The 23,195-nt window shown below is 28.8% G+C and overlaps 1 protein-coding gene across 1 annotated transcript in view; it reads left to right on the forward strand.

Annotated features, from left to right (window-relative positions):
* The window catches only part of LOC119676998 (putative cyclin-dependent serine/threonine-protein kinase DDB_G0272797/DDB_G0274007), a 10,233-nt gene extending 289 nt beyond the window's left edge, over positions 1–9,944 (forward strand). The window contains exons 2-6 of the mRNA XM_038088264.1: positions 600–853; positions 6,721–6,793; positions 8,952–9,288; positions 9,367–9,874; positions 9,939–9,944. Of these exons, the coding sequence (XP_037944192.1) occupies positions 600–853; positions 6,721–6,793; positions 8,952–9,288; positions 9,367–9,874; positions 9,939–9,944 (1,178 nt within the window). The remainder of the gene's footprint in view (positions 1–599; positions 854–6,720; positions 6,794–8,951; positions 9,289–9,366; positions 9,875–9,938) is intronic.
* Positions 9,945–23,195: the final 13,251 nt, after the last annotated feature.

Here is a 23,195-nt window from a genome sequence, read left to right on the forward strand (position 1 = left end):
AAAAAGTAGAAAGAAGTAGTTTAGGTTAAGTTATACCTACGATCCACAGGGGATCCACTTAGTCCTATTGGTCTATTGTGTTACCGTATATATAGAAAAACTCTGGGTTTAAAACCAGCTAGCATCTTTAGCGAAGCTTTAAATATAGATTAGTGTCAGGTCTTGTAATTGATCAAGATCCTCAATCAAGGGGGCTCCTAAAGTATTAAGTCGCCGCCGTGCATTAGCTGGGCAAAAGATGAGAAGCACTCTCATCGTCTTCTCCACAGTTGCGACAAGTAGGATTGAAAGGGACATTCAATCTTTTAGCATGGTTCCTAGTTTTCAGTGACCTGTAAGTCAACCTACCATAAGACTGATATTTGCATCAATGAGAATATTGAATTTCCAGTAGTTTGATAGTCCCTTTATTTCTATACTATCAATATTTAATTAAAAAAGAACAAACAATTTATAAGTAACAATATAGAACAATCTAATACAGACATTCCTTTTTCTATAGCTAATTCTGTATATATTTCTTATATAAATCTTTAATATATTTCATAATTATTTTTCATATTAATAAATACATTTTTTTTAAATTTTTGTGTTTTCAGTGTCACTAGATTATGTGGATGATCATGATCAATTGTCATATGATTTGGATACACAGCAATCCAAGGCAAAATATGATACGCGATTGTTATCAGAACAAATGCGTAAAGATCAAAAAGTGGTCAAAAGTTCTGAAGAGGATATGGATAAGCATATAGGAAGTAATGAAGAACTTAATCAAAGTGATGATATGGAACCGCATGAGAGAGCGGCATCATGTCATTCTGGTGGTCGAAAATATACACATGGACAAAAGGTACTTTTAATTAGTAATTAGTTTTAAAACTAGTCTCACTATGTAAATATAAGCAATATAATAAAAAATAAGTAAATTTAATTTGAAAAGCATGGAAAAATATGAAAATATTGTAATTAATTTAGTTCATCAGAGAAAATGAAGCAACTAACATTGTTGTATTTCTACTGGGAATTTTTACTGTAAACACTTAATATAATCCCACGGTAATATATATATAATTCTTTGTTAAGCTTAGTAGAGTGATGGTTCTTTTATGGAATATTTTTGACCGAAAGTTTCTAGGTGTGTGTAATAGATTTTTGCAATATGCTACTTATTTTCTGCTTTGGTAGTTGTTTATTATTTAATAAGTTTTCCAAAGGACGGAACTGGAGTATATATTTTAGATTTTATTGCGTTATCGGAGTAGTGGCTGTGGCTTATTAATAGAATGTTGGAGTAAGAAGATAAACACCACTCTTCTCTCCTGTATAATATAATTTAAATAATAAAAACTTGATTAATTATGAATCATTTTTCTCTCTATATGTTAATTTTAAAAAAATAATGTGGAAAATAAACGTTTCGAAGAGTTGGTTTTAGATCTTGAGTATTTAAATACCATCGTTAGGAACATCGCTTTTTAGATATGCATATTAATAAACAGATATGCATATATATAATACAGAGGTGAATATAAATAAATTGGCGGATAGATCGTATTATAACTATTTTAATGAAATATTACAAAACATGTTTAAAAATATTTTCTGCTATATAACATTTTTAGCCGAACATAATCCAAACTAATTAATTCCAAATTTCTCGTAATATCATATTACTTATTTTAAAATTGTTTTTAAATATGAATGGCACAATGTCAGTGGTCTTTATCTCGGCTCTATATTTAATTTTAAGACAGCTTAGCTATTCGTAAAAATATTTATATCGCTATACTCGCATAATGACTTATGCCATTATACTATTTCAGCTGTCTCATAGTTGCCTTTTATGTTAACTTGGAAGAGATTACAATATTCCGGTAATTTGAAGTTAAAAGACCTACTAAAAGTATCTAAGCATAGAAACTCTTTTCATTTATTTTAGAACTTTGAACGGTGTGTGTAAATATGAATTGAATTATCATTATTTGACAGTACTGAGTTCAATCTTGTCTAGCAGAGATTAGAGTTCTGTATTGCCATAGGAAATATTATGGTTGGTATAATTTTTTATTATTAGCTTCCATTCAAATAAGAGAATTTTTAAATGTGGTTGTTCAAAAAGTATTGTAAATCATTAAATGTTGCTATGTAAGATATGCATATGCTCCTATAGATGAGGCTCTATGCTTCTATAGGCGATAAAGGGACAAACAATATGAAAGATATACAGACTAAAGTTGATAAATACTTTTTTTGTTGTACTGGAAATCTATTTTGTGACTTTTACTGAGTGCCAAAATGCAATATACTTTATTCAAATAAAATTTCAATAAATTTGTTTATGATAAGAATAGTATTAATTTACAATTGTCAATTTAAAAAGCATTATGTGTCTTCCTTAAAATTTTTGTCAAGTGCTTTATGAGGAAATGAAGAAATATTGCTATGACTTAGCAAACAACAGTAATAAATAATTTTAAATAATTTTTTTAAACTCGTTATGACATATTTTATAAGTGTGATATATTACTGTGTGTAATACTATCCATAACTTTTTCAATTTTTAGCACAAAACAATATTAAAGAATAAATACGTTTACACAAGTTTTAAAGTCTGAAATCAATCTTTTCTCTTCATGTATTTTTCTATTCAAGCACTTAGACGACTTCAAGAAGTGCAATCCGTGGAAGCGTTAAAAAGTTTCAGAATGAAATATGACACTGAAGCAAGAAGTCAACGACAACATTTATTTTACTGATGCGTCCACTTTACTAAAATAGGAAGACGAATGATAAAGCACGTCACAGTTAATATGTGACGAATATATGTGGTTGAATACTCTTCGCCAAAGAAAAATGTACGAATGTGTTGAAGTGAAAACAATGTCAATATCCTCATAAAAAAAAATAAATGTATTTTAAGCTTAGTGTGACCGAAGTAAATAATACAATTTTTATTTTTGGTAATAAGATTTCCCTGGGATTTTCTCTAAAACTTATTCGTATTTTTTAACTTAACATTTTTATCTTTCACATATTTGAATTACACCTTTAGGTACTGTACTCATTTTTATACGCACCTATATGTGCAGAAATGTTATAATACTTTATTTCATTTAAAGCATTATTGTGATATATATCACAATGTATCATGAAACAAGATTGTTCAATTTTTGGACGACAATTTCTGTTGTTCTATTTCAATCCTTTCAAAAATTTCTTTTTCACTTTTTAGTATTACATTTTAGTATAAACATTGTTGAGAAGAACCTCAATTCTGGGGATTAAATTAATTACGTTTACTTCAGTTCATGTGTGTTTTATTAGTAACTGCCTTATATTTGCCCTGTACTTGCGTATACTGTATTTGTATATAATAAAAAGTAGTGTACGTATAAATGTAGTATAAAAACTAGTATACAAAAATCTTACGTTTTAAAATGCTTTATCTTTGTGTTAATTCCAATAATATTTATATAAATAGGGATTTTAGTATACCTACTACAGAATTATTTCTACATTAATAATTTCTATCCAAGCAAAAGCATTTTTTTAACAAAAAACTTTTTGCACCTTCTATCATCACAGTTACCATTCATCTCATAAACTGAACTTCATTTTCTTGACAAGTCTTGCAAATATTGGAGTACATTTTCAAGTTAAGATTAAATGTCTTAAAAAGAAGAACACTCCAGCTTCAATTGATACCATCTATAAAAAAAAAACTGACCTCTGTCTTTTCGTTTCAATATAAAATTTGCTTCAATCACATATACAAATGGGATTTTATAAAAATATAATTTATTCTGAAACCATACAATGAAGCATCATTGTTATGAACTGATAATTGATATAATTATAAATGAAACTAATTGCCATGTTTCTTGTTTTTAATAAACTTTATGATCAGCAAAACATATTAACAACAAGTTATACCACAGAAATATGCTTTCAAAGAAGTTTCTTGGAAATTGCAGAGATTTTGTTACAAATGCCGGTGATAAGTGAATTGTCTTATTAGGCTATAGGATATTTGTTATCGCAGGAAAAAGTCCTGAATGAAAAACTTCGAAAATGTGTCGTAATTTTGGATTTCACGGCTGGGGCCTTATATGTTTGAAAAACTACTGGTTTAATAAACCAGAAGTTTTTTGAATAACGAGAAGTTGGAATAGTCTATTAACCAAATCATTTCTGCAAGTTGATGACTAAGTTGTTTTCTTTTGATAAAGCTATATTTTTTCTGTTATAATATAATGTAATGCTTTATGGGTTAGGTTAAGGCCTTTCTGCATTGTGACCAGCTTGATCTATTGCGCTTTCCTTTTTATTTAGACATTTATTATCTCGAGGAATCGAACTTGCTCTTTCTGAGGTGGTTTTTGAAACCCTTCATCCTCTACTTGGTATGCACATGATATTTTGTTTCATTAATATTTATTAATAGGAATAAAGAATTTTGGGTTTTATTTATGGTAAAATTAAATGTACTAATTCTGTTCTCACACAAGCACTTTGCAAGTCTTTAGTCAGTTTGGAAACCCGTAAAAGACATTTTGAAAGTAAGGAGTTATGGAATTTGTGGAGAAATGAGTGTGTTTTCAACAAATGTAATAAATACATGGTTTTTTTTTAATATTATATTATTAACTCACTAAAAAAGAAACTGATAAAAACTGTTTATCTGGGACACAGCAACCTAATATTTCTTAGTAATTAGAATAAGTTCTACTAGTTTGGTCGCGAAATGCCTGTAACTCTTCCTTTTTTAAACTTTCGTTTAACCACGTCGTTTTTTGTCTTTGATGTCGAATATCTTTGAGTTAACACAAAGTATTAAATTTTATCTGTTGCATCGTCAACAAAAATTTCAATCAGGAAACTGTAACTATCAATAACAGTTTTCTTCATAAAAAAGTTAAATTCACCAACTTTTAAAATTGTCTACCATTTTTTAGACTTTTTTTTGAAATTTTAATGACTGCCAAATCGACCAATTAAATGAAATATGTCATATGTGAGCTTAACCATATATAGGGATTCACCTCAAAAAACATATTTATGCATCCTCATATATTGCAATAACTAGACCCACAATATCGTAAATATCTATCCTTTGGAGTTATAGAATTCAACTAAAAAGTTCCAAAGTTACGAAATGCAGGCTTCAAAGAACCATTTTCTGGAGTATACAGAAACTATTTTTAACAGGACAAGCTCTTGATGCTGAAGCTAATTTTCGCCTTTTAAACCTATTTATCCAAGGCGTGTCTGCTAAAACTATTGGCATATTCTGATGTATTAAAAATACCGTTAGACGTAATAACACCAAATCTGCAGTTTGATTGTATTTTCGGTATTTAAATTTTGGTATATCAAGACTGGGATTACCACTACGTAACGTTCAATTCTATTTCAGGCATTTTTATTGATGGCTCTAAAAACTTTTTTTCATGATTTAAGCAGCAAATACTCTTTTGTCGTGAGCTTGTGAGCATTTCTTTTCTAAGTGCTTGCAATTTCGAAATCAATGAAATTAACATGTTAATTTAGTCAGTAATAAGAAAGCCGTGATTAACTCGATTACTTTATTTAGATTACTCCCCGAATTTAACCCTTCAGAAGCTTCTTGTTTAAAGATTGGCGACATCATTCAACATTTTTATGGTTTTTCTCTCAGAATCAGATTTTAAGTTCTGGAGTTTAATGTTGTAAATAGCTCATATATGAGCTTCTTAATTCTTCTAAATATTCTTTGCTTCCTTGAAAGAAGCTGACTATTTTTGTTTTATGTAGGAAGTAATTTTTCATTTAATGGATCTGCACAATCTGAGTGCTGCATTTATTTTTACAAATCATTCAAAAAAGGGAGTTTTTGAAGGTTAGGGGTAGTGATTTTGATTCTATCCACTTATTATTAAATTAAGTAAGACACCTTCTTTTTCTTTTAAATGGTTTTTCATTTCAAATTATACTATTTGAATCTTTAACGAATGATTCACATCTTATATAAATGCCATTTTATAGCATTTATATAAAAATTCTATAAAATGGCCTCCTATGCGATACCATAGAGAAAGTAAATATTACTCATACTTCGGAACTTGTAAGTTGATACAATCGACAATAGAATATTGCTCTGCTGAATCGTGGGGAAGCTATGAAAGTCCTTAAATTATGTAAACGTAACATCACTCACACATAAATTGTTTGAAATTAGCATATTTCTAATTTTGCTAACTGCAATATGTGAATCTATAAAATGTTTGATAGTTTTTTAATCAAAACTACCTGCAGAAAAATAAAAATTTCTATATCAGATTAAGAAATAAAACTTGCTTAAATAAAAAAAAATAAAGAATGAATAAGAGCAAGTAAATACATTGTAATAAAATATTTTCTGTTTACTGAAAATAAATGCAACTATCCTTATAGCATCTGTCATTGACGGTACTACAATAATATCTTATCCTGAAGTCATAATAAATCATTTAATGTTCTTGCCGAGTTTTCAGGCACGTTCTCTAAGTTTTTGCTTGTATTTTCTGAGGAGCAGGTGATTAAATGGAACTTTCATTTACCAAGCTTAAGGATAATTGCACACATATGCATAATTCCGCCATTTATAATTTGTTTTCTTCTTTGTTTGTTTCAGTGTATTTATCCTTTAGGAATTACTTTTGTTCGAGTATTTCACCATTTTATTTGTTTTATTCCCAGGTGCCACGATTGGACCCTTGCGAAGTGTGTCTGTGCATGGATGGTGAAATTTTTTGCTGGTGGGAAATTTGCGGTAAGTGTTGAAAGGTTCACACAGCACAACTACCAAATACGATATGTGTAAACTATAAATATGTTTTTTAAGAGTGCAATATAAATGAAATACAAAATGAATTTAATGCCAAAGGACGAAAACAATGGAAATCTGCAAAACGTGCTTTTGACGAGCAGAAGAAAAATTATTTAAACGTGGACTGCACACATAATATGTTGGCAACTATTAAAGAAAAGCCAGCAGCTGTTGCTGCATGAAACGTTGCCTTTTTTTCGATTGTACGAGTACTTATAGTAGCAATGAAAGATATTTTATATCACTTTTTTTTTTGTTCATATTTTTTTAAGTGTACTACAAAAACAACATAAATAAAATTACTTATTTTGTTTGCAGAGGAAATAAATTTATTCTTCCGCATGATTGCTTTTTGCTCAATTCTGTTTAACAGCGCCGAGTGAATTTAATTGAATGATTTCGAATTTTCCCCCCTTTTAAGCAATTTATGTATGTACTTCGTTCAAAATACAAAAATACAAAATTTTTACTTTGGCTGATTAAAACATTTTTACCAGATACAAAAAAAAAAATTGTAAAATTTAAAGGATTTTAATATTCAATTGCACTTTCATCGTCGATATTACGAGAGTACAGTGAATGGAAGTTCGAGAAGTGCAAGAAATGAGCAAGTGAAGTATTCAATAAAATCAGAAAAGTTATTTATTAAGTGTTTACGAAAAAATGAAAAAATTAGATTTTAAAAATTAAAAGCATATAACTTCATTTACAACAGAAAAGTTTTAACAAATGCAGTACGGACCCTTTTAGAAGAAACGCTTATTTATACTGCTTAAAGAGTCTTTTTGAATTGCTGATTTGGAGATGTTCTGTCTATTGAATTATTTACTCCTTTCAATAGTGTATATACACAGATATTTATACGCTTTTCCCAAAGTTGAACTTTAATTTTGATAATTAAATTCTCCTGCTTCAAATATTTCTCGAACTGATTCGCTAAACTGACTAAAAATGAATATTTTTATAGTGACTTATACATTGTTTTATTCCTTTGAATAGCTGAAATTTATTTATTATAAAATAGTTTTTAGATAATAATTAGGAAATGGAATTACTTTACTACACCAAATTTTATTCAGATTTAAGCCATTCTGTTTATACTTTTTGTATGAATCTTAATAAATGGCGTATTATTTCTACGAGTACCAAGATTTGTGGGACGCTTTGAAAGGAGATGTCAGTCAACTTTACGACAATATAAAGCAGTGTTACTCTTAAATGAGTCATAAGATTAGTTATGAACAAATGAAACAAAATAAAGTCATTAAATTTAATGTGATTTTTCGAGAAGTGGCAATAGAGTGCTGAAAAATGGTTTTATTCTTATTGAATTGAAAAAAAATGAGAAATAAATATACATAGTTCATCCAAATGTTTTTCTTTTAGAATGCTAATTTCAAAAAAAATTTGGTTGAAATTCTTTATTTTAGAGATAACATAGTGCATACGATAATGTAGAAATTGAATATAAAATAAAAATGAAAGTAAAAATAAAAACAAAAACTTTGACCATGATGTAGTTCGAAGATAAAACTTCAGTTTTTAACGCTTAACCCTTCAATAACTGCAGCATCCTGTTGATTTTACTGTGAAATCCTTATACATACAGTTGGACATACATTGTTGCATTGAGCAATGTTATACGTTATTACAGATACATCAAAATGCAACTTAATTATATTGCGAGTATTTTTCGTTTTTCATTGAATGAAAATATCTGTGAGGAATGTAGTCCATTTTGTAATTAGTATAGTTTGAATGTTGGATGTAATTACATTAGTCAATAATGTTGAGAATTTTCTTTTCCAAAATGTAATTTTGTATTCTCATTGTATATGAGATTTTATTTAAATTTATGTTACATATAATAAGAGAATATGCTTATCTACTTGAAATTACTATCATTAATATAAACAGAAAACTTATTCAGGTTTCGTTATTATTGTTCGAGAAATTATATACTAATTATAATTAAAATAATATACTTGTTTTCTGTTCTTTAAAATAATGTTTTGAATAATTTGTTTTTGAGAGAACGAATATTCCAACCACTGCTTGATTATTAGTCTTTAATTAACTCAAAAATAATTTTGATTTACAGCCAAGCAAGCACAAAAAAGCACAACACCGTCATATGTCAGTACAGTGGAGTATACCACCTATTCGAAAAAGGAATACAAACCCACTAAATCAAATGCAAATACAACAAAAAAACAACATAAGAAATTAATTGCAAATGAAAATGATAAAATCCATCACAAAGCCAAACAGCAACATAAAAAGAGCAACAAAATGCTGCACATTGCAAAGAAACTAAAGAAAAAGTTACATCAACACCAACAACAGCAAAAGTACAATGAACATGAATGTTTTATTGAGGAACAACAACAGAAACATCAGCAGCCACATGCGTTACAATATCAACAACATCAACAAAAGCAACAACTACAACAACAGCAGCAGCAGCAGCAGCAGCAACAGCAACACAAACAGGAACAACATAGTCATGCGACAAGCAAAATTTTGAATTTTCCAGAAAATTTACCTTCGGTATTATATTATGATTACAAAACAGAGGAACACCAGCATCATCAACACCAGCATCACCAACAACATTTAAAACATCAACAGGAGCAACAACAAATTAGATATCAGCAAATGCACCAACAACAACAGCGACAACAACCACAACAGGAATATGAAGAACATATCAACAACTATGATGTAACTACATTATCGCCAGCATATCAGAGTACGAAAAATGACAATGCATTTGCTGAGATGGAAACTGACAGTGACATCCTACCGGAGCCTCCAACAAAGAAGCCTAAAATGACAACAACCGCCACAACAACAACTACAAAAATGACAACTCAAACAACATCAATTAAAAGTAATTTTAATGTTTATCGTCCAAATGAAAGCATAAATCGAAATAATAATGACGATGTCGACTATCTGAAGGACGAACACAGAAGTTCTCGTAAATCTTTTTCAGAAGATGCCAACATGTCAGAGACAGTGGTGAGTCAAATAAGTAACCTTTCGTTTAAAATATACTTATAAAAATATTATTAAATATTATCAGGGATGATAAATCCAACGTATGTATGTATGAGTTTTGTTATTTTTAAACATTTTTAAATGTATTTCATTTTTTAAAGAAAAACAATAAATAATAGAAATAATGGTCCAAGACTACTAAATATGGGTGTTTGGCAATGCTCGAAACAGCTGTATGTTCAGAAAATTCAATTAATTAAAAATAATGTAAAAAAAATTTTTGTTGTTGTAGTTTACTACTTTTCGAAACCTCTCTACTAAATAAATTATGTTAAATGTTTTTAATTGGAAGTTGGAGAGAATTAAAATGAATTTCTACTTTAAATTTAAAAATTTTGGAATTTCAAGTCTATTCTAACATCAGAGTAATTTTTCAATAACCATAAAGTAGGATAAGACTTATAAAAAAGGATCCGTACCAAAGATATAAAAATACTAGATATGAATTGTGTGATGGAACAATTGTACCTATGGTAGAACTTGTGCATGACAATGAAAATTTATTTAACACTCGTTGGCATACACACGATATCTCATTACAGGTAGTAATCTATTTATTTGATAAGGTCCTCCTATATGGATCACTACATCAAATAAATCATTAATCGCATTTGTTGACGGAATAATAATCATTTGACAAATCCATAAGCTTGATCAGATACGACGTTAATTTAAGTATGCAGCAAATTAGTTCTTCTTTCAAATTTGACACAGTTCAAGTTTAATCCTTTCGAAATTAGTCCAGAAAAATAATACGTAGACAATGTAGTCATGGAAACATATAACAAGCCTACTGATAATATTATATATGATAATATCTAAAACAACTGTAAGGTCATCCAAAAATTAACTAAATCAACTTTTATAATATTTATTTAAATTTTTGAACTAATTCTCTTTTTTTTCTACTTTAATAGCAATAATCGAAAATAATTACCTTTACAGTTTATTATACACCAAATATTGAGTAGTGTTTTGTAATAGTGTTAGAAAAAATTTTTGTTTTGCCTTCGTTATGTTATAAGACAATATTTTTTTTTTAAAATAGTTTTATCTATTAACTCAGATATGATTTTTTTGATTGCTTAAAAAAATTAGCGTTTTAACTGAAATGCATTGTCACAATAAAAACTATATTACCTATTATTATTAGCTCCTTACTTCATTAGAAGTTTAAGGAGTCTACAAAAGTTTTCCACTGGTTTCGTCTCCTAGCTATTGTTCTCAACTCGTTAAACGATTTGCTCGTCTACTCATGCACTGTCCTTCTCATGATCATTGCTGGTCTGTCATTGGAGGGGGTTCCAAGAAAGTGCAGCATGCGCGATATCTTCATAAGACTTACGCTCTATTCTTTTTCGCACCTCTATTCACCGATAGAATACTCTCTAAGTAAGTAAAGCTCTCGGTGTCTGCGTGTGATGTCCATTGATTGTAAACGGAGTTGAGTTTTCGGTTTTTATACGTATTGCTTCAGTTTTACTGATGTTTATCTTCAAGCCATCCTTCGGCAATTCGTCTTGTAATTCATTAATTTTCGATTGCATTTGCTGATGTGAGTGCAAAAGCAGTACAATGTCGTATCGAACAATTCTAACACCCCATCGAGCACAACTATAAACAGTAGTGATGATAAAATGCAGAATGGTTTGACTCCAGTTACTGAAATGGTTGGTTCACTTGTTTTTCCATTATGCAGAACAGTGCAGTTCGTATCTTTATAGCTTTTCTTTATTATATTGATTATTTTTTGCGAGATACCAAGTCTCTGTAGCGCTGGCCACATCGTCTCTTTTTTGACTGAATCAAATGCCTTTTTATAATCGACAAAGACTGCATACACACACATATAACACACATGCTATTTATATTGTTATATTGTCTCATTTATTGGTTGAATAATGCGTTTAGATAGAAAACTATATAGTTCCATACAATAATCTAAATACCATATATACTTTACATGAAACATAACTACTTACAGAAACGGTTTACAATTTTCTTTCATTTCACATTTTTTATATTAAACTAAAAAAATTTAATATTGTGCATTTCATTATTATTGTATACAAATTGTACATTAAAATATTATCTCTTTATAATTTTTCCTCTTACGCAAACGAAAAAACAACAATGCACAATAAAAACATTCCCAAAATGTTTTGTTCCATAAACACAACAATACACTAAAATACACTGAAACATGTTAGAATATATTACTTTTGTTAAATGATCGCTAGTAAAATTCACTATCTTCGTGAATAGATCATTAAAAAGTTTACTACCTTTGTGAAAAAGACACTAATGTGGATATTTAATAATTTTACATGAGATGTCCGAAACAGTACACTATTTTAGTGTTTCGTACAGGTCGATTTAATTTGTAGTGTACTGCTCGCGGTTGCGTTCATCAACACAAACACTAAAAATTTCTTGTTGTGTTTTGGACATAAGCAGTACACTACGATAGTGTACTGTTTATTTTCGTTTACTGTTCAATAGAGTTTTTGTCAGAGAATGTATGAAAAATTTAATGATATTATTATTATTTCCTTTACAATTTCTCAAAATATTTAGCATCAATATATTTATATTTATATTTTTTTGTTTTTAAACAATTCATATGCAGTTTTACTAAAATATTGTAAATAATCGAAGTTTTTCCATATGATAGGACATACCTTTGAGGGATTTTTCCTTTTAAGGTTAAATTGCACGTAAAATTTTTTGTTTTCTTACAAATTCAATTAAAAATTTTTAAACAATAAAGTATGGAAGAAGCCACAAATTTCATTTGCCTAACGACTTTTGTATGAAGTTTTTTCTCTTAAGACACGAATAAGTCAAATAGTTTAAATGGTTTTGAGTTGAGTGTCAAGCAATTAAAACAAATTGCTAAACTTTTGCTGCACTTAACTTGTCTTCTTCTGCTAATGAAACCGAACTATAAAACTTCTAAGAATAATGTAACAGAATAAGAAATGTTGACCAGAGATACAATAGAAGAGATAATTAAATTGTCAACAATTGTGTGAACAAACTATAAAGATTAAAAGCTAAGATTCTGAAAAGGCAAAGGATACTTATGACATTGTTTTTTGCTTCCTTAATGCAAAAAATGTCCTCAGGCAGCCACAAATGCAAATGATGGTTAAAAAGTAAATGAGAGCTTAAATTCGTTAAGAAAGTGGAAGTAAGATAAATTGTGTAGATGTACATCCAATTGTGGAAGAAGTGTGTACATCCAAAGGCAGTATTAGCAAGGACATTGTGCAACAAATCAGACGATTTACGACACGAATAAATGAAAAAATGGTATGAGCAGGAAGATGACGTGAAATATCCTTTGTTTGTAGATAATTTTATTTGATAAGAGATAAAGCAGAAAGCCGCAATTTATGTAGGTTGTCTTATGTGCTTTGTATGAAATTATTTTTTTTCCTGTATATATGGTATGTTTGTATAGTTTTTATATGTCTGCATTAAAACTTTTATGTCTTACAATGAAGGCAAGGATATAAAATTATGTGTGAAATATAGAAGCAGCAAAATATTTTGTTAGTTTGCTGCTGTTTGTGTTAATATTTTCATTTCAAAATTAAAGAAAAAGGAATATTTGCTCGGAATAAAGCTGCTCCTTCAGGGAATATTATGTCTTGTAAATTCGCAACTTTCTTCACACTTTCTTCACAAAATGCAAATGAAAGTATATGCACTTGGGTTTCTAAGTTTTCCTTCTTTTATGTCCTTTGTTTTGTTTTACTTTAACTCATTTAATGAAAGGGTCTTCAGTTAAATCGTCTTGGGATGTTGTAAGTATGGCAAATTAACGGTTGACTTGTTTCATCACATGGGAATTAGTTGCGAGTGACTGACTGACTGTTACGATTTGGGTTATGCATTTATAAAGAAAGATGTTAAGGATGTGCTTTAGAAGAAGTTGTGAGTTCTAAGAATACATTTTTTTTCACTACTCTTAACAAGTTCACTTTCAAAAAGATTTTTAATTTTTTCATTAAACTAATTAACACGCTGGGGGTTACATTATGACAAACAGCTTAGTTAATATAAAATGTAAACCAGAGTTGTTATTAATAATTTAGACTAAATTCAAAACAATCTTGAATTGTAAAAAATAATTAACAGACAATTAAATTACGTTTTTAAATTGAAATGTGAATATCCTGCAAAGTTTTTTATAAGTATGTTATATTAAATCTGGAAGTCATTACTAAAGCAGTTACGGAACAATTTTTTTGGTTTAAAATAAGATAAGTCGCTCGTTCTGACTTAACTGCAGCTAAAGTTTTGAGGATGTGAAAAAAAAATGTGTATAAAACCTTATAGTCTTAGTAAATTGTGTTTGATTTGATTATGTATCATAATGTTAAAAAATTGGTGGTTATAGTTATGAACTCTAAACCGAATAAATCGCTAGACCACTAAGTGATATCGATCCATATCACATTTCTCTGTTGCACCTAAACTATGCGAAAAACTGCTTATAATGGAATTGCATTCAATTGGTGAACATAAAAAATTAATAGTACTTGTCAAAGGATAAAGGACTGTTTATAAAACAAAACTTGATATCACTAAAATAATTTGATAAGTTATCACATTCAATATTGAAGTAAGCATTTAACATAAAATAGAATAAGTATTTCTAGACTATCACGGACTTTCGATTAAGTGTGACACAAAGGGTTGTTTATAAAGCCCAACTGAAAATTACTAAAACGCTTTCGTTAGTTAATCACATCCAATCTTGAATTAAGATATTTCTCAGTTAAATACGAACATGCTTATTCGGACTTAAATGAAATTAATGCTGTTATACCGTAGTGAAGTATTATAAAACTTCAACTTTATCTAATTTATATATGTGATCTTTTTCAAAAACACGCAATATGGGCGTCTCCCTAAAACCTTAACAGATGATATGTTACTAATGAATGACTGATGAATCAATCTTAATAGTAGCAAATTAATTTATATGAACTTCATTTAGTTGAAAATTATACCAAGAGCTTAACTTATCTATAATATAGAGATATATTATATATACTTTAACCAAACGAAATATCGCCGTAAAGGAGCATATAAAACTCGACATGAAATTGTTTTCATTATATTTTTTCATAGATGGAAATTCTGCTTTATCAAAACAAAATACATGAAAACTGCATCAGAAAGTCTGACGCCTGTCTAGACACATGATATCCCACTTGAGGTTTTACCAGCTGCAAAGAAAAATTTTAAGCTATGTAAGAATTGTCTTCGCATAGTATGGTATGTAAGAACGGTAGATAAAGATTTAATCATCAATAGAATTATAAATAAAGTTTTAAAGAATTCTGTAGATTCCTTCCATAAGAAATCAAGACTTTGTAGTGTGGGGTTGGTATAATTTTTATTTAGAATATTGTTTCTTGTTATGATCCGCAATTATATTACTGTAACCGATATTGCATACACACATTTTATGGCTTTTTTTTTGGACTATTTTCTCTAATAATCGCAGGGAAAGCTTTTTGAATCGAAGATTTAATGCTGAAGAAATGCATTACATATGTTGCTAAATTTGTATTCGTAATATGATAGAATAGCTACAATGGTCATCGTTTCATTTGTCACCATATCCTATTCCATAATGTCTACACTACCATTGATTTCACCGTAAAATATCACAATTCCGGTCTAGCAATTCCTTTCAAATCAAGAAAGATTATATATATATGAATATTTTTATGATATATATTTAAATTTATATATATATATTTTTATTTATTTTCAAGTTATCGTGAAACAACTTTCTACGAAAGCTGATACACAGTCATAAAAATAATTTGAAAAAGTCAGTTATAGAGATATTGCTTTTACTTATGCTACTGTTACTTACCGATTTCTGTCTGGGTTCTCAATATATTCATACGTAGAGTTCCATATTATTAGTAGTATACAGGCGATGAGCTTGCATACTAAGAGTCAGACGTGCGGATGGACAAAAGTATTTCAAAGATAGTGTTATATTTCAATAGAAATGTTATTGATAAACTTTCGTATGATAGGCTTTCTAGTTTTATATGTTGATTACGGTTAGTTGGTAAGATAGACTGATTAAAAAAATTCTAATACTATCAATTGATTATAAAAAAATTTCGAAGCCAGAGATTGGAAAGATGCTTATAAAAGAAATGTAGATACATTTACAGTTTCACAGCATATTTGACTGCATCTCATACTAAATATTTTTTAATACATATATTTAATATATAAATATATGTATGCTGTATTATGTTTCCCCATAGTAAAATTTAGAAACTGTTTTTACTAAAGTAATTTCTTCTGTTGAAAAAAGTAATTCAAAATTATCTAAACTACTAAAATAAAGAATTAAGTTGTAATTCTTGTAAACTTGATTTTAATATACCAATTTTCCTACAAAACACCACATTTTAATTTCGAATTAATTACGGAATGAATTTCCTAATTTGCAGTTTGGTTTCTTGGTACATTTCAATGAACGTACTTTTGCTATTATCATTAAGTGGATTGTGTAGCCCAACTTTTACTGTCTCTGACCTTAATTAAGTGACAAAGATTGACGTTTCTACGTTACGCATTACGTAGAGCTTAGGGCTTTAGTTCAATTATTTTTGGGTAATTTAATTTTAATATTAGAACACAAAAATAAGACAAAAGAGTTACTGAGCCGTTGATACATGTAGAGCATTAAGAAGGACTCAAGTAAGCCAAATGGAAAAATTTGCATATTTGTTGGATTTTGTGTCTTCTTTCACTAAAAAGATTCAAGAAAAAGGAAAAAAATCGATGTGAATTTTTTCTTTGTCGTAACGAATAGAGCATAAAAACTTTTTGAAAGCATTTTGTTGTTTTTCTTACTAATTTGTTACTAAATGTTCCAGTGACCAGGCAACCCATTTCGGGTCTATTTATTCAAATTGAAATTTTTACAGCACTTTGATGATACTCTTTTAGTTATATTTTGTGTTAAACGATGTTGTAAGAGTTGGAAATTTATTTTATTTTACTTTTATACATATATATTTTATATGCTAGACATCCTATCATTTTAAAAGGATTTAACATAACGACATTTAAAAGGAATCCATTAAATTTGAACTGGCGGAAAATATTCTCTAGTTTCTTTGTAAAGTTACAAGTAAAATAATAAGTAAATTTAAAAGCAGTTATTCAAGATTTATTTATGAGTTTTTCAAATAAAAAGTTTTAATTAAATGAAAATTTTATTATTTTTTTTATTTGAACAGTATAGAAATTGAAATAAATTAAAAAAAGATATCACTTGTTTCCGTTAAGCTTATTATACCCTTCACACAAAAAAGTTTAAAGATAGTATAATAGCTTTGTCAAGATTTTTGAAAAATAATAAAGAAAATGTAGTAGATCCTATAAAGTATATATATTCTTGATCAAGTCCGAAAAATTTCATTGTTTTAGTAGATCCTATAAAGTATATATATTCTTGATCAAGTCCGAAAAATTTCATTGTTTTAGTTCAATGCATATATTGTAATACTGGAAGACAGGCAAACGGCGATCAAGGCACTGAACTTGCATCAGGTGACCTCAAGACTGGTGTTAGACTGCCTTAATAAGCTAAATCTGCTTAGCGAAATAAATCAGATGTCGATTCTTTGGGTACCGAGACATACTGGCGTACGCGGAAACGAATATTTGGACAAACTAGCCAGGAAAGGAGCAGCCACAACGATGATGGGGCCGGAACCTTTTTGTGGACCAGGAAATAGTACGCTCCTTTCTCTCATAGAAATAAAGGAGAACCAGAATAATTTATATTATTTAATCTTATAATTCATTGTATACCTATATGTTATTGCATATATAATATCATTCAAACCAGAGGGTATTTAAGCTTTAGTAAAGCCAAAGTTAACATTTACATTATTTTTTTTAATGTAGAGACAGCTTAATTGAACAAAATAATTGAAATATAAACCATTTTTAAATTGCATATTATAGAAGAAAATACGCTATTAGAGCACAAATTGCTAGAACAAAAAAGAAGTGAATTCCATCATTCAATTTTTATATCTTTGTGTACGAACAAATGGATAGTAGGTTTGTCAGACTTCCTGAATGGTTCAAGAAGAACAGTATCGATGGTTTTAACAAAAATATGTATAAATTTGTTTCACTCCTCTATTTGAAAACTTTAAGGGTATCGCATACTTCTAGTCTCTGAGTGTTATTTTTGAAATTTGTATTAACAAGCGCTTTCTTCACTCAACCAAACCTAACCTATATCAATTCGTCATAGTTAGTTTGTTGAAACAAAAAGATTTCAACGACATCAGAATTCAAATAAAATATAATATACAATTTAATATAATTAATGATGAAATATCAAAAAGTGGGCTTATTTAATGCATTACGAAAGAAAATATCAATATGTCATTGAGATTTAGTACATCAAATGAGACAGTATTCAGGAAATTATTTTCTAATAATCGTTAAAAGACTGCTATTGATGTTTTGTCATAATTGAATAAAATATTAATTAATTAGAAGTCTGAGTCTGTTGTATGCTCACCACTAAGTAGAAACATTCGTTAAGTTAAAAATCATAATAGATAAGGTCTCATTCCATATGTCTCGCTTTTAACTTAAAGAGTTCCATTGGAAATTTTAGAGGATAAGTAAATATCTTTCCTTGAAGTATTGCTAAAAGATTTTTAAGAGTTCATTGTACTCTGCGTTTGATATAAGAATTTAAATTTTATTTTTTCATATCTATCCTGAAGGCAACTTAGAACTGTTTTACCTTCTTATTTCACTTATATTTTACTTTTCCTTTTATTCTTTTGTATTTCAAAGTGAAAACCTACTGCATTGTTACTGTCAATATATTAAAAATTCAGCAACTTAAAGCAAAGCTCGACAAAATCCTAACATGGCATTTTGACAACTTAACTGAAAGTTTTATGAAAATTTTATGAATACCTTCTGTTTCGAGTTTTGTTTGAAGTACATATAAAGTAGCTCGAGAATTCTGGTGTAAGAGGAAAATTATTTTGAAATGTGCTCAGCTGAAAATGTAGTAAATAATTAATAATGTGAATATAACTAAAATTTATATTCAGTAAATTGTAGACGTGCTATAATTTATGGAAGTACAATACAAAAAGAGATGACGGGAATACGAACTTAGTAAACTTGTTCTTATGGAAACGATTAATATTGAAGCTACATTATTACGAATTTTGTAAATAAAAATAATGAATATAGTATCGCGATAAGATTTTTATGATTCTATTACCACTGAAATGACACCAATTCCGCTAAGCACAATACAGCAATAAGGGAAACTATTAACTTCATACTTTTGACAGGCCTCCTGTGATAAAATAATACATTCATTTTTTACTGCGAGCATATGTGCAGAATACATTAATTTTTCTGGACATCTCTAAACTGAGTAGATGCGGTACTCACATTTATTTGTCGTACGATTGAATTTGACGTAAGAACGAATTTCAATTGGTTGAAAAGTTTTGAAAGCAAAAATGAAATAGTATTAATTTTATAATAAAATTAGTATTTTTATTCAAAATTGTCTCCCGCAAATTCAATATATTTATTTCCAACGTTCCTTTAATAACTTTCTTTAATAACAATCTCTCACGTTTTCTGTCTTAATTCGACGGAAAACGGTTTTTAGAAATGAAATTTTTCAAATTTCTGAAGAGATAAAAGTTGGAGTGAGTCAGATCTGGAAAAAACATTGAGTGTTCAAGCAATTCGTACTTTAATGCATTAAATTTGCCATCGTCAAAATACTTTTTTGAACCCGTGCATTATTTTGATGAAACATCACTTTTTCCTCTTGTAAGCCGGGTCTTTTTCTAATTATTATTTATCAAAGTAGTCGCAATATCAATCAGAATTAATTGTTTTGCGTTTTTCAAGAAAATCAATCAATAAAACTCTTTTTGCATTCCAGAAAACTGATACAATAACCTTTTTCTGAGATTTTTCTGAGTACATCCGTTTTGGAGCTGAACAACCAGCCTCAGTCCACTTAAACGTTCTTATTTTGATTTAGGATCATGATTCATGATGGTAGATCCAAGTCTCACTCATACTTATAAAACGATGAACAAAGTCAGTTTCATTCTGTTCAAAACGCTGCAGATTACACTGAGACATTTGTTTTTGATTTAGTTTTTGTTGAATTGTCAACGAATTGGGCACTAACTTTCCAAATACTTTCTTCATAAGTAATTATTCATTTAAAATATGGACTACTCGTTTGTCCGGAATCCTTATGATATCAGCAATTTTGTGCTTAGTCAAACTTGGATCACTACGAACAATGCCGTAGAGTTTCGCAATGATTTCTCGTGTTGTTGCATTTTTTGGATGCCTACTACGTGGTTCATCTTCAACGCTTGTACACCTACGTGTAAACTCTAAAACCTATCGATGCATAGTAATAAATGAAGAAGTAGATTGTTTAACCACATTCATCGTTTTTGTATGAATTTCTGTTGTTGATTAATCTTCTAAAATAAAGAACAAAATATTTTGAATTGTGACAAAATCACCGACACGTCAGCTTCAAATGGCTTGTGAAAAAGACTGCATTGACATATTGAAATAAACATCTGAGAGTATTCTAATGAAACACAAAATGTCAAAATTTTAATTCATCTACTGGTTAATAGGTGTAGTTTTCAAAACTTTTCAGCCGATCTAAAATTTGAGTTGAATATTATACACAGTACTTTTACTGTGTTTATTACAGTACTTTTTGGAGTAGATAGTGGGGTTTTAAGCTATTTTTGATCAAATGGAATATGTTTTATTAATACCATACTACTACTATATGAGTAGTTGATTACTACTAACGCCTTTTGCTTAATAATCTTGATATATAAATATAATATATGTAAACACACATACTTTACTTTTACTACTACTATAAGCGGGCAATTGGTCATTTAAATAGGAACTATAATTTATTATTTATATTAAAACAAATTATATTTTATTGAAGTATTATTTTAATATTTCGACTCTCTTCGATAGTCATCTTCTATCATCTTCTTTACTACTACATTATTATTAAGGCCAGAAGCTTTATTGTATTAAGATTATAAAAGTATATCAATGTAACTACTAACCTTCAATTATTATCAATTTCTTTAATAAAGGCAAATTTTTATATAATGCTAAAAATATAAATATTTGAAAAATATTTTTTTTTTGTGCTGAAAACACATAACAATCTTTAAAACTTGCCTTAAAAGAAATAAAGTTAAACATCTCGAATTTAACCTTCTTTAGACTCATCTGTTCTGTCCATGTAGTCTTATGAAGTCAAGTGTATTTCATAACAATGTAGAAAGGCAAACAATATAAAAAGTGTAAACCTTTCATCCTATATACTTGGATTCATAACAACGTATTGGCAAAGTGAAAACTAAACGTTCAAGGATATAAAGGCCAATGCATATGTGTTTAAGAGCAAAGAAGCTTATGACCTTTTTTGCAGTGTTTTGTTAAGGGTACGAAACAAAAGCAATTGCACTAAAGTAGATAGGTCTAACAACGCCCACATCCTTTTGACTTGTGTGCACTACTGTGGATAAGACCAGGCAGACATGTATGTACACAGTAACGGATAATGTTGTGTCAATTTTCCTCCTTTAATCGCCATAAATCCTACAATGCACTTAAGAGTAAAAATGTGTGGAATACATAGAAAAGTGTAAATTTGCATAAAAAAGTCTTTAAACAAATTCATTTTCTAATGCATTTCGATTATATTTTATGCCTTTTATGTCTTTTATGTCTTTTATGTCATTTTTGCACTTTCACACTTCGAGTATCTCAAGGTTTTTTGAATTCTATTATTACAGAGGAATCTGCTTAAGCGCATCTGTTAATATATATCAATAACTGATAGACTTTGTAATTTGCATTTGAAAGAAATTTTCTTGTTTTAATGCACCAACAATGCATAATACTTGATTGTATTTGACATTTAAATTTTTTGATATCAATTGATCTTTATACACTTTAAGGCAATATTCTGGCAGAATATATTTTTCATAATTTTACAAACTATATTGGCGACACTTTTTTGCTATGTGCTTTAAGATTGGTTAAATCACGTCAGGAAAGTCAGTCTCGTAATACACATAGATCTGTTAGTCTGTTCTGTTGTATATTAAGACTCTTAAGCTTTAAACCACCTTCGAAGCTACAACAAGGAATTTTATTTTTTACTTGAAGAGATCCTACAACTGACTAACACCTACTAGAGAGTGACTCCCAGGTTTGTAAAACCTACGATACATTTTATAATAATAAATTAGATTTGAAGCAGTTTCTGTATCTACCTCACAGCTGCAGATAGGAGGGCAATATTCAATCACTTACTACATTTTCCTAACAGACTGTGATCTATCCAGTACGTTTACCTTAAGATTAATATCTTTCCGCATCACCTCAATGAGGTCATTCGATTTATTTTCTATTTAAGACAGCTCCTCATAGTAAAAGATGTTTGCATATCATTGATTATAATCTTCTTAAGTAATGCTACAGGGAATAATTCCAGAACTAGTTTGAAATATTGAAATATTATTTAAAAGAACTCAATGTGAATCTGAAATTTAAAAAATTTTTCACTCATGAATGTGCTAGTTATAAGACTATAACTTGTTTTCATAAGAGTATAATATATTTACAAGTGGATTTGACAAGTTGAACAAGTAATTAAAAAAGCTTCTAAGAGTAAGAAAGTTTTTGCCATTATTGTTTGCAACTTAATGTAAAATTACGAAACCTTTATGACTTATTGGTCAAAATTCACAATTTTCGCAGCAAATCGTTTTCTACAAAGATTTGTTGGGTATACGTTACGAAATTCTGAGGTTGTCTCAAAAAGACTAACATAAAAACTATTTAGTATTGCTTTAAGTAAATTTTTTAAAATATTGTTAATATTCTCAGAAATATAACACATAAAACTGAATTCCATTGTGAAGTAAGCCTTTCAATTGTAAATCACTAAATTGGTCGAAACTCATCACAATGGACTCAGTCAGTTTATCAACGAAGAAGCTTTCATCTGTTTAGTATAAGTGACCTCAAATCTCGACTACAATATGTATATCCCTTTAAGTCAGTAGTTAAAAGTAAAAACAATTATTTGACTGAGTTGTTTGGTTAATTATTAAGTTAATTGGTCATTACAAACATAAGT

The sequence above is a fragment of the Teleopsis dalmanni genome, chromosome 2 (genome assembly GCF_002237135.1).
Source record: "Teleopsis dalmanni isolate 2A chromosome 2, ASM223713v2, whole genome shotgun sequence".
NCBI classification, from domain to species: Eukaryota; Metazoa; Arthropoda; class Insecta; order Diptera; family Diopsidae; genus Teleopsis; species Teleopsis dalmanni.